Source organism: Corapipo altera, unplaced genomic scaffold, assembly GCF_003945725.1.
Source record: "Corapipo altera isolate COAL_440 unplaced genomic scaffold, ASM394572v1 22b, whole genome shotgun sequence".
NCBI classification, from domain to species: Eukaryota; Metazoa; Chordata; class Aves; order Passeriformes; family Pipridae; genus Corapipo; species Corapipo altera.
In genome coordinates this window covers 2,483,640-2,496,687 of record NW_020884876.1, presented here as the reverse complement: position 1 = coordinate 2,496,687, position 13,048 = coordinate 2,483,640, and the positions used below count along the sequence as shown (strand labels likewise).

At 37.7% G+C, this 13,048-nt stretch overlaps 1 protein-coding gene across 1 annotated transcript in view; it reads left to right on the top strand.

The window, feature by feature from the left end:
* Window positions 1-36: 36 nt before the first annotated feature.
* The window catches only part of CHIC2 (cysteine rich hydrophobic domain 2), a 29,942-nt gene continuing 16,930 nt past the window's right edge, over window positions 37-13,048 (top strand). Inside the window, exons 1-3 of the mRNA XM_027635832.1 lie at window positions 37-216; window positions 5,959-6,013; window positions 6,159-6,314. Of these exons, the coding sequence (XP_027491633.1) occupies window positions 98-216; window positions 5,959-6,013; window positions 6,159-6,314 (330 nt within the window). The 5' untranslated portion in view covers window positions 37-97. The remainder of the gene's footprint in view (window positions 217-5,958; window positions 6,014-6,158; window positions 6,315-13,048) is intronic.

Here is a 13,048-nt window from a genome sequence, read left to right as displayed (position 1 = left end):
CCGGGGCGCCCCGCCCGCCCCCTCCCGCCCGCCTCCGCGGCCGGCTCCCGTCGCGTCGCCCCGGTTCCTCTGTCTCAGCGGACGCCCCGGCCCGGCCATGGCGGACTTTGATGAGATCTACGAGGAGGAGGAGGACGAGGAGCGGGCGCTGGAGGAGCAGCTCCTCAAGTACTCCCCCGACCCGGTGGTGGTGCGCGGCTCCGGCCATGTCACCGTGTAAGGGCCGCGCCGGGGCCTGCGTGGCCGGGGCGGGCGGTGGAGGAGGCCCGGGCGGCGGGACGGGGGCGGCCGGGGGCTCCGAGCCCGCGGGGACAACTCGGGGCGAGTCGGGGGCAGGCGGGGGGAGCGCCGGGCCGGGACTGCTGCCCTTCCCCGGCGGCCGTGGTGCTGCGAGGGGGCTCTTCCCGGCCCTGCCGGGCAGCTGGAGCCGCCTGGGACTCGCAAGCGGGTGCAAACCTCCACTCAGGCGCTGAGGAAACAAGGCTGGCATGGGCTGTGACTGGCGGAGGAATGTGAAGTATTTGTCCAAAATGATGAGCTGTCAGGAAGTCAGGTGCCTGTGTTCCTGTGTAGAACAGGTATGTGCCAGCACATGACTGGCTGGACTATTGCTTAGGGTTATTTGTGTACCTGTTTCCCACTCCCGTTTAACATGTGGCCGCTAATATAGCTCTGAGGGCTTTAACAAAGAAGAGGCATCAGTTAGATAGGTACATGTAAAATTATGTGAAGTTGTGATTGATATGTGTTGTTTCACTGTGTTTACCATGGGAGCAACTGTAGTTTTGATTTGTGAATGTTTGGTATCTCTGACAGTCAAGCAGCGAGTGACCAGCTCGTGTAGTACTTTTCGTAATGTAACAGAGGAGGATACCTTTCCTTCAATCAGTTGAAGTGTAGTTATTGTCAGTTATGAGGTATACTATCAGAAGCTGAAATATCAAGCTGAAGACAAGACTCAGTAGTGCAAACTTTTTCTTTTTTAGTATTCAGTGTTCAGCAGGACTAGTCTGGGAATAGAGACATAAAAGTTGAAGGTATTGTGGTCTGTTGCTCTGAGTCCCATGAATACTGATTTTCAGATACTGACCTGCCCAGAAATCCAGGGTTAAATTTAGAGTAGTTTTGTGGCACTTGGGTACATTGCTGCTTTAATATCTGGTTGGCATGAATCCTAATAGCCAGACAGGACAGTTAGCTCTCTGATTAAAAAGAGGACGTAAGTCATGGATAGACTGAGAGAGATTTGGAGAGCTGAAAGAACATAGATGGGGCAGGAGACCAAGGAGGCCCTGTGAAGGAACAGAAGCGTGAAGTCAGTGTGTTCAGCTTATGACTGTTTATTATGAACAGAAGTTGTACCAGTGAATCACTGAAAATAAGCCAGTAGCTTTAGCCTGTTTCTGGAAAACAGAACAAAACCACAATTAGATAGTTTTCATACTAGCAAATGAAGACTATAAAGAAGTGAAACAGAGGCAAACATTGGTTTCATCTCTAATACTCAAAGGTTAAGTTGTGCAAGACAAGATGAAGGCCCGCTAGTGGAATGCTGGGGAAGCTTGTGAAGTGTTGGCTGTGACTAGTTAAGGGCATTGTGGTTGAAGGATGGCTACTTCATTAATTGTTCATTAATGGTTACTAGCTTATTACTTTAAGATCTTCCTTAAAATACTTGCTCTCTAGGTTTTGGATGAGCAATGAAATATGTACATGTGCCTCCAAAATTAGGCAAATGATCTTCATTTGCTTTCTTTACTGTGCCAGGTGTCAACAGTTCACTAAATAGCATCAGCCACTTTTAGCTCTATAGAGCCTATAACTTTTTTTGTCATTGATCCAGAAACTTATTATTAACAGTTAGATCCCTGTTGGAACATTCACTTGGTGGATATAAGGGATAGGTCAAGTCCTTATGTACATGATGAATTAGTCTTGCCAGTATAAAAGCATGTGTAAGTTTTGAAGGTCTGACAAAAATTATCCGCAGTTAAGCAGATACTGGATTGATCTGTCCCTAGCTCTGCAGATTGAAGAGTTGCTGACTGCTTCTGCGATGTGTATATTTAAACAGGAGCTCTCTTTTCGTAGTCTGGTGTTATATCCTCTCTGATCTCACATAGGTGTCATAATGTTGAGTTTGAAATATGTCAATTCCATGACTACAGGTTAGCATCAGAAAGACATTTACCATTACTTAATTTCATCCAACAGAGAATGGAGGTGTGTCAGAGTATTTTCTAAGCTGAGTAGTTAAAAGCAATTAAAGGAAAGCAGGTAAATATTATCCAAATACAACATAAAAAGGCTTTGTCTTTGCAGGATGTGGGGCTTTTGGTTAGCACTAAGAGTTTTCTCCTCAAACTCACTGTTTGGAGCATGCTGCAGACAATACTAATTTTTTTTCTAACATTATATTTTAAATATTCAGTTAAACTGTTTTCACACTGGCAGAGTTTAAGTAGCTTGGTAGACAGTAGTAAGATTTCATCTAATTTCTGGTATTGTGAGGTGATCTTTTCTAATGGCAAGAAACTTGAAAACTGAGAAAATATAGATCCTTACTTACAACTGAACTGAAAGTCCAAGGTATTTCACAATTGTTTCTGAAATCATATTGTGGTAGAAAGGGAGGTACATGATGAGTTTGAAATCATGAAGACAATATTTATGTGTTTTTCAGTGATTGTTTTCCTGTTCCTTGACCAGTTGAGCCTTTTATATAGCAGACTGCATTATCTAGTAATACTGAATTTCTTAGTCTCTTGCAGTGCTGGAATGATGGAGAGCTGTTGTGTTGGGCTGATGAATGCCTTTCTATGCTGTTTGTTGTTACAGCACCTTGTGTTTTGATGCAAGATAACTTTTTGTAGGGGAAACAAAACCTCAGAAAGATATTTTCACCCAAGTCAGTTTCTTTAATGTTAAACTGCAATTTCAACCTTACACTGTATCAAGGACAAAGGAGTGAAAGCAGGGCTATGTGAGAGTAATGGAGTGTGTTAAGATTTGTGGAATATGTATTTTGTAAGGGTTGGGAACATGTGAACTTAGAGTTGAGAGCAATGAAAAAAATGGTTTAGTGTCCCCATAAGAGAGGACAAAGAGGAAGAGGATAGCATGTGTCAGTTTTTTTGCTTGAGAAAGATCTGAACTGCAAGCTGAAAAAGGTTACGAATTGGCTGTGTCCTGCACTGTAAACGTATGTACTGTGAAGTTTCCACCTCTCACCATTTCTTTCTCCACTGTACATAAGGGCAGGAACTCATCTGAACCTTTCAAGCAGAGTCATGTTCAAGAAACACTTTTTCAGGTCCAGGAAGGTTAAAAGAAGTACTCATGCATGAGGTGAGCATGGATCTGTTGATGACACAATGTAGAGTGGGAAAGGCTTAGAGCAAGCAGAGAAGAGTGCGTGTCACTGGAGATGCAGTATTGCACATAAGAAATCTAGTGCTGTAGTGGGACAGCTGTCTGAAGAAATGCATCTCCAAAATATTGATTTCCAGTGTTTGATTTTGAGGCATTTTTTTTCTGCTTTTTTTGTCAGAGCTGTTATGTCTTTACAATGAACGTGTAGTAGTGTTCTGTTAGGTTTCTAATATTTTTGTTTCCAAATTGCAGCTTGCAGTCAAGAGTGACAATTCTGAGATCATGTAACTACTTACCATGTGTGGTATGGTTTGCTTTTAATGTACAGAGTCACCCTTTTTTGCTACCTGTGTATGGTGACAAACTGTAATGGGGAAAGCTCAGAATTATGTTGGTAGAGTTAGCTTCAGTTTCTCTGTCCCACCATGTATTCAACATTGCCACAAGCCTCAAGGAGCAACTCTTAGTCAATTTGCTTATAACTTCGACCAAGCCTAACAGCACTGGTTGGAAGTTTCTGTGCTTTACTCTGCCTCGGTGTTTGCAATTTCAGGTATCTCTAGAGCTTTTCCAGTAGAGGTGCCTTTGTTAGGCATGGCTTTTACATCTTCATGAATATTTGTTTGTGTTTAATGGAGCTGTCAATATTTGAGTACTTTTGGATCATACATTCACAAAACAAACCGCTTTGTTTCTGTCCTGCTGATAGACCAACAAATCTTCGGCATGAAGCTGAGGAGCGTTTTCCCTGCAATTACATCTTTTCATGACTTAACTGAGAACAAGGAGGCTTTCTTGTGCCTGTGACTTACTTGGTCATGCCTCAGAGTAAAGGGCTTCCTTAGTATTCTGGGTAGAGGGACAGCTGAAATTCTGTCTCATCTCTTGGTCAGGGGCTCAGCTTCATTTTAGTTCTTACAGCACAAGCTACTTTGGCTGCTTCTGAAATGTGTGTGGGTCCAAGGGATTTTTTTCAGATTTTGGTTTCCATTTCAATTTGCTGGCAATTTTAAAAAGCTTAACTGATAGGGCATGACACTTTCTGACGTTTACATGACTTTTGCCTCAGCACTTAATTTCACTCAGCAGTTTGGGGAAAGGGTTGATATTCCTCCTGTGTTGGAGTACTCAACAGGATTTTCAATGGTAGAGCTATGTTTCCAGTAAGTATAAGTTTTCTTTGTTCTATGTCGAAGTGGTAATGCTTGGTCGCCATGTGTTTCTCTGGTCAACAATTTTCATTTGTTATTTCACCAGTTTTGAGACATTTATAGAAGTTGCAGAGCTGAGAGATAACTTATGTGTAAATAAGGTCTCTGGAAAGGTCGTATTGTGGCCTTTCAATATACAAAGGAGGCTTATAAGAAAGGTGGAGAGAGACTTCTTTACCACGTCTTATAATGACAGGACAATGGGCAATGGTCTTAAACAGAAAAAGCGTAGATTTAGTTTGTATATAAAAAAGACACTTTCTGTGATGAGTGGTGAAACACTGGAATGGGTTGCTCAGAGAAGCTGTAGATGCACCATCATTGCAGGTATTTAAAATTCAGTTGGATGCAGCTTTGAGGAACCTGATCTAATGACAGGAAGGTTGGAATAGATGACTTTTGATGCCTTTCAACACAATCATGCTACGTTTCTACGGCTGGACTGCCAATATTCAAGTCTTGAGCAGTTTAGTTTCTGATTTGTGTTGTTTATAGTATCTGATAGTAAGACTGCTCTGGTTTATAGTCAGAGACTTGTTAATTACAACTTATATTTTCCACTGACTGCTGTTTACCAAATGACTAGCCAGTCATACAGTTTTATTCATGACTTTTTAGTCTGTATAGTTCCTATTAGAAGTTATAGCCCAGTCCAGATGCCAGAAAACATTCAGATTTTCTTTGAGGTTCATCCATTCATGAATCAACCAGGCAAATATAAGGTAGAAAACATTTTTTAGATAGAAAAGCTGAAACTTTTCTATCTTTAGATCTTGTGAAACCTGGAAGATTCAATAACTCTAGCTCATTTCAAACTGCTTCATAGCTTTACATTCATAGTTAGTATGTTTCTTTAAAATTAGTTATCATTTAACCCAGGTTTTGTTACACAGTATTTTGTGTTTTGAAACTTACTATGTATTTCTTTTCTGAAAAACAAGCTGGTGTTGATTTGATTTTTTAAGCTTAGAACGGTTATTTAGCACTGGATGAGCTTTTCTTCAAGATGCATCTATGCTGGTGCAGGAGGGAGGTGATTCAAATTGTGCCCTTAACTTACTTCCTCTTTTTCCATAAGTACTTAATTTTCCTCACTTTCCACTATTGCTTATATGTTTTGCTGAGTTTGGGGAAGAGTCAACAGTATCAAGAGAACTATGAGAAGAGACTCTAGGCAAGATGGATTTCAGTCTGTGTACAGTGGTGTGCTTTTGTCTGTTAGGATAATTTTAGGAATTTTAATAACGAGTATTACTTCCCTGAAATGAACGCTGTTGCTGATACAGACACTGAAAGTATAATGAGGTGCTTGTAATTTGTGGCATGGATTAGGGTTATTTATCATTTTGGTACAATCTTAATTTTGTTTTTGCAGGTTTGGACTAAGCAACAAATTTGAAGCAGAATTTCCTTCATCTTTAACTGGAAAGGTGAGTATCTTTGAATGGGAGCTTGAAATTGGAGTTAAGATTTTATTACAAAAACAGATGTTCCAAGTATAGACCACTATAAAAGTAATAAATTTCACTGCTGGAGTACTAGTTTGTTTTTTGTTCTTTTTTTTTTTCATTGTAGGTTGCACCTGAAGAATTTAAAGCCAGCATCAGTAGAGTTAACAGTTGTCTTAAGAAGAATCTTCCAGTTAATGTACGATGGCTACTATGTGGATGCCTTTGCTGCTGCTGCACTTTAGGTTGTAGTATGTGGCCAGTTATCTGCCTCAGTAAAAGAGTAAGTTGAATTATTCATATAATTTTTGATAGTTACAATTGTACTGGCTTTATTCTCAGTTTGGTTTACTTTTTTTTTTTCCTCCTCCACCATTAAAAGCTTTGTGCTAGAATTTACTTAAATCAATTTTATTTCACACATTTTGATATCAGTTGTCTACCATACTGGTTAAAGTTAAAAAAGATACCAGTTAGGACTTTGAGCTTATAACTCAATGAGAAGCAGTATAGCTGAATATGTCTCCTAGAACCATCTACTGTACAGTTCTTATTGTTATTGAACTAACGTTCAACATGTTTTTAATAGCTGCATCTTCTCTGTGATGCTCTGAGTTTATCAGAATTTGGCAGTGATTGAGTGACAAGTTGCTTTTGAGGAGCTTCTTATTATACTGCGGCCCAAGTAACCATATATTTTTGTTTTAAAAGGGTGTTTTTAAAAAGGATAATTGATATTTCTTTTTGGATTTTCCTTCCAAGTTGTAGATGAGTAAGATTTTTTTTTTTTTTATATTAAGAACTTGAAACTAGCCTTTTGTCTGTGTAAACTTGGCACTTAGTGTATTGTTCATAACAGAACTTGTTACTTGTGCCTGGTTTTCACTTCCTTTCCCTCAGTGGAGTTAAGTAGGCTGCCCTCCCACCTCTTCTGTTTTTGTGTGTGTAAAAATTGTCTTTGACTAGTTCTATTTCACTACTTTACAAGAAGTCTCTGTGCCTCCCCATCGTTTCCTCACTATTTAGTTCATCTTTCCATTTCATGGCAAGGTTTGTGTATATTCTCTCTTGTCTAATACCTCTTAATGCTTCAACTTTTGTACAGTTCAGTACACTGAACATCATCATGTTTTTCTCTATAGAAGTCCTCATTTTATAGGGTCAATAAATGAAGGCATTCTAAGAAGTGTTGGGTGAACAGTAATTATAATAAAACCTTTGTATTTTTATATCATCTAACTTTCTGTGTTAAGATCTTAATGCTTAGTCTGTTTAAGAGATTACTTAAGTCTAGTTTTAACTGTACGCAAAATAAAGTAGGAAAGCTTCCTGGTAATGTTGGTGCCTGTGGAGAAAAATCACAAAAATAACCAAAATAAAAATATTGGTGTCAGTGGGAATTATACCAAACATGAGGTTTTCTGTCTTCAAGCTGTAAAAAACTAGTAAGTCTCCTGTAGCATGATTGTATATCCATACCCCAAAAGTCTGCTAGAATAAATTAGAATCCCGTGATTGCTTCAGCAGGTTAGTTGGTGACTTAATTAGCTCACATAGAAGACTGCCTTTACCATTCTAGGTCTAGTTCTGTTCATTACAAACACAAGGGAAGCTTGCATTGCTACTGTCCATGCTTAACTTCTAAATGAAGATGCTTCTGATGCTCTGTAGTTTGACCCATTTTTCTCATATAATGGCTTGTATCATTTCCATATAATGGAAATGATAACAGGATGTAACCTGGTAGGGGCCAATGTTGCAAACTCTCATCTTCTAAACTGGGTCTTCTTAATCTATTATTAGAATAGATTCACAAGTAAACAACTTTTTATACACTGTTAAGCAGAGTCAGAAAAAATACAAGGGCTTCTATCATCTGGGGTCAGAAAAGGGCATTTGAAGCTGAGGAGAGAGGTTCTGTGTGGCAACTTTGTGAAGCAACAGTTAGAGAAGTTCTGTTGAAGTTTTCATGGGATAAGGTAAAAGGGTAAACTCCTTCCAAAAGGATAGATCTGAAAAAAAAAACCCAACCATGTATGCTTTGTTCAGAGGAGTTTGGAAAGAGGGTAGTGGTGTCATTGTTGCTGTAATATACAGAGACTGGATAAAAACAGAAGTGTCTTGTAAAAAGAATGAACAGCAGGAGCATGGACACAGACTTGGAGCTGAAGTTCTGTGAGTCATCGTAGAGGTCTGGCCCAGATTGTCCGTAAATGTTGCATTGTTCCTGTTAAAGCAGGTACCAGAAGACATTTAAGGACCTTTGCACCTTTTTCTGCACTTGGATGTCCAGCATTAGTGAAATTGATCTTTGGACTCAGCTGTCCAAATGCTGTACATGGCACAATGGCACTAGACACCAATGGCACTCAATGCCTGTGCTTAGGCAATTTGATTATTCCTCCAGAGTAAAAGTCATTTAAGTCAATCTGGAGATTTCTGATCAACATCATTTGTCCATATCAGCAGTTCAGAAAATGGATGTGTGCTTAGAGAGAACTCAGAACTTGGTGTCTGTTGGGCATCTGGAAGGTTAAATATGTAGACAAATTAATTAGCTTGTGTTCTTAAAGACAAAGTGAAAGGGAAAAGAGTGCTTTCCCAAACTCTTAACTCTTAATCCTGGAAATGGGTGGGAAAGAATATTTTTTTTCTGGTAGAGAAGGTAAGGAGAAAAGCTGTGAAATATATCTGAAGGACATATTTGGAAATTCTACTATAACCAAGAAACAGAAGAATTTTTAATTGTTCTAGTCAGGGCTACTACTGACAGAAAAACAGTGAAAAGTTACTGCCACCTGAGTTGCTTGTACAGGTATGGGTGGATTCAACTTTGTCCTGGTAGATAGATTAGAGCAGGAAAATACCAACTGATATAAATCCTTTAAATCCCTCTTACGTGGAGTTACAGGTTTTGTACCCTTTAAGATCTCAGTACTGAATTGCATCCATAAGCTTGTAAGATTTTTCTTTTATGCAGGACTTTCCATCAGTTTGTTGAAGTGCTGTGACAAGTGCAGGAAACTAATGATATGTATTTTCCTAGAAGTGGGGAAAATGAGAGTGCATTACCTGGAGCTGCTCAACAAATTGACAGCAGTTGTAAATACTACCTCGTTCATCTACGTTCCAATCTTCTATTTGCTCAGTAGATTACAGTAGAACTGTAACTTCATATTCTTCCACTAAAAAAAAGTAAACTCATAGACTATTTTGGTTTGCTGCTAGTGTGACAGTTTTGCTGATACATAAGACTAATGCATTCAATATGAAGTACTCACTAACATTTGAACTCTTGAGCTGCTCGTGTCTGACTTGAACTGTGTCTTGGAAAAGGGTTGTGTTGATCAAATGATCTTTCATGCTTTGACTTCCTTTTACTGGCCAGACTCAACCATAGGTATAGTCACAACAGCCAGGATTCACTTTTTGAGGAAAGATGTTCTTGTTTCTTCCCTTTAACTTTTAGATACAGTGAATTATTTCCCACTAGTGCTCATATCGTAAACCAAGTATAACAAATGATCAATAAATAAAATGTTGCTTATTTTGCAGTACCTACATTTGTCCAAAAAGTGTTACCCAGAGAGCTTTCATAATTCAGTCTTGTCCTAAGTGATTCCTAATGAAAGGCCAGTTACTTGGAACTGATCTGTGTTATATCCTTTGCTGCAGTGATCACAAAAGACTCCCGAGACCGTACAATTAGAGTTTGATTTCTGAAAGCAGGATGGGAGTGTTCCTGTCCTGAAATTCATGTAGATCATGTCTTAATTGCACAATAAAAATGTACAAGCCTTCATCTTTGCCCTTTTCTACTGAAATAGAAGACTAACAAATTTGTTTTGTTAAATTACATATACAGTGAGCTAGCAAGTGGGAGTGTTTCTCAAGGATTTTATTAAATGAAACAACAGTTTCAACTGTACAATTGCTTACTTTTAATATAGAAGAGTAATTTTTCTCAGAATGACCAATGAAGAAATGTCTGGTTTAAAGAGTCTGAATCAATCTACCATACTCTTAAATTCCTGTGGTACTTTGTAAAAAAAGCAGCTTCAGAGTTTGTGAAGCTACAATAATTCTCTTAGTCTTTCTCTGAATTCTGTATTTTTACTGCCTTTCATTGACTTTTTAAATTCTAACGCGGGACTGTTATCACAAATTTGGATAAGATTTTTGAAGTTACAGACAGTCATTGAAAGTTTGTGTATAGTCGGAATACATGCTTATTTTGTGCAGTGAAAAATAAGGTAACAGTGTTTCTCCTTAAATCATCAGGTGCTTCAAACTAGGAATTTGTTAAGTGACAGGCATTTGTAAGCTTAATTGTTAATTATATCACTTTAATGCGTTTCCATGCAATGAAAGCCTTCACTTCACTGGATTTTTCTTTTCAGTGCTTTGTTCAGTGCTAATTTTGTAAGTCTTTGTACAGTGTTGTTTCCTTTCTTCATTTGCATTGAGGTATTTGAGAAAAAACCTGCTACTCTTCACCAGTAAAATAAGTGTTTTATTTGATTCAATATCTTGTTGCCTCTCTCCTTTTATGTGGTCTTGATTCAATTTTAATGAATAAAAGCTGCAAGATAGTTGCAGGAAGTAGTCCCTCATTTGCAGATCTACATCATCAATGATCTTCAGCAGTTTTACTCATAGATTGCACCATAGTTTCTGGGACAAGTTCCAGACTGTACAAATGAACATTTAAGTCTTTTAAGTTATTGTTAAGTAAAAAGAGTGTGAATTATAATTCAAAAAGGGCTGCAGATTGAGGTGCCCATTTGAAGCCACTTTTCAAATGAACTGGCACTCATTTTCGGTATTAACTAAATGCTGTAGTTCCTGATATGTAAATAGGGTATATAATTTCAACAGAAACAGTAACAATGAAAGCTATGGTAGAATTGTAATACTGTGAGATTTTTAAAAGCTGGTATTGTACAAGTAAATTGCATGTTTCAAAAGCTTTATGGACAATCTCTTAAAATGAATAGAATTAGATATTTAATAGTGATCTGTATTAATACTTTCAAGAGCTGCTTGTTTGTTTGTGAATTCACAAAAAGCTGATGAATACTGCTTAAGCCTCATCATTAGTTGTCACTTAGCAGTTCACATCTTCAGAGTGCTGTGTAAACATAAGCTAATTACAGTGTCCCAAGTATTGATTAAATTAAATATGTGGTGGAGGAGCTGGAATGAATTTTCTTAAATACAGTAGTCTTGCTTGTCAATGGATGATACTGATGTTAAAATGTATTAGCTCCGTTTATTAAAGCTATGAATACATTAAATTTATTTTCAAAACTGAAGAAAATGTATAGTTTTCTCTTACGCCTATCTGCCAGGAACTTTGCATTGGAAATACTCTTAATAGCCTAATGCTTTTCCAAGTTGTTCCACAAGGCAATTGCATTAGACAGAAAGTGCCTTGCTTTTGAAGTCTCTGTTATGACAATTTGCATTATAATACAGTTTGGAAGAACCTCTAACATTGTAATATATTATGTTTATCCTAACCAGAGCTCATGTCATCTCTATGTTGGCTCTAGTCAACTTATTAAAACTTTTTTAAAAGTAAGACTTGTATGTATCAAATATGCATTCTTTACCATTGTCTTCAAATGTATTCAGAGGTGCTTTTTTATTTATTTACTAACTAAGAAATGAAAACTTTAAAAGAATCAGAAGATTCAGATCTGGTATATTTTGCTTTAAAAATTGTTCACTATAATTTTCATCAGAAGAATCACCAAGTCCTCCACATACTGAACTGCAAGTGACAAAGCTTGTAGAACAATCTAAAAGTGAAATCATCATGTGTATAGCTATGTGGTAATTTTTTTTTCTACATCTGAAATCAGATGTTCCTTCAAAGCACCCTCCAAAAGTTCATCAGGTTTTCATGTGCTTTCCTGAAGGGTATAGTAGTGAGTTGGTGCATAATGAGGTGTGGGAGCAGCTAGCTCTACCATGTCTTTTAATTTGCAGACCTGCTTGGTGGAGGACAGGGCATTAGGATTGGCATGAAGAACACTAACAAATATAAGTGTATCACAAAATACTGGTTTGTTTCTTTATAGGTCAAAACCGCAACCTTTAGTAATTAAATATGTATTCTGAAATTAAATTTGTAATTTGATTTGTTCTTAGTAATGGGTTTTATATAAATCCTGAATGTAGCATGTCTCTGGTATCTGTAGTGAATATTTTAAATGTTATTTAAAATCTATTTGCATTTGTAATCAGAATTCCACCTCTGAACATTTTAATATTAATCAAAATAATACAGGTAAAATTAACATTTCCGTGTCGTAACCCCTTTTACGTTGTGGTGGCTAAGGTATATAAAGGGGTTGAGCAGTGGTTTGGGTTTAATATTGCTTTTTATATTGCTCTTCCTGTCCAGCTTGACATGTTCTTGAAAATACAGACATGAGCTAGCTGAAATTTGCATGGAGCTATTTTGAAAGAGCATGCTAAGAATGGTCTAGTTAGTTGTTAGATTTGGAAATCAGTTTAGGAAGGAACATTTTTAGGATTCTGTGTTAAGCATCATATAGGTAATGTAAAATGGGGAGCATATGCAAACACTGTTGAGGAAAAAAATTAGAAGGCAAAATTACCTGCAATCTATATGATAAAATTAAAATAAGTAGAAAGCACTTACTGAACAATAGCTTGTTAGACTATGGTACTGTAAAACAAACATAAAAGTGAATGGAGTTCTGGCAAATGTGAGGTAGTGGCACACTTGTGTGCCTCTTCTCTTGACTTTTCTCCCAGTGGTCTAGGTCTGGAAAGTATTCTCTTTTCCACTTTACTAAACAAATCAGAGTAAAACATTATTTTCTGCCTAAGTGTAGCATTCTCAGTAACTCAAGCACTATATATAAAGAAAATAACTTGTTATTTAACAAAAAAATAGTAGTTCAAGAAACATTACTACTGAAAAATGGTTGGGAGGGTGAGGAGGGCAGTTCTACAAAAGAGAAGATGAAAGGAATTAATAAA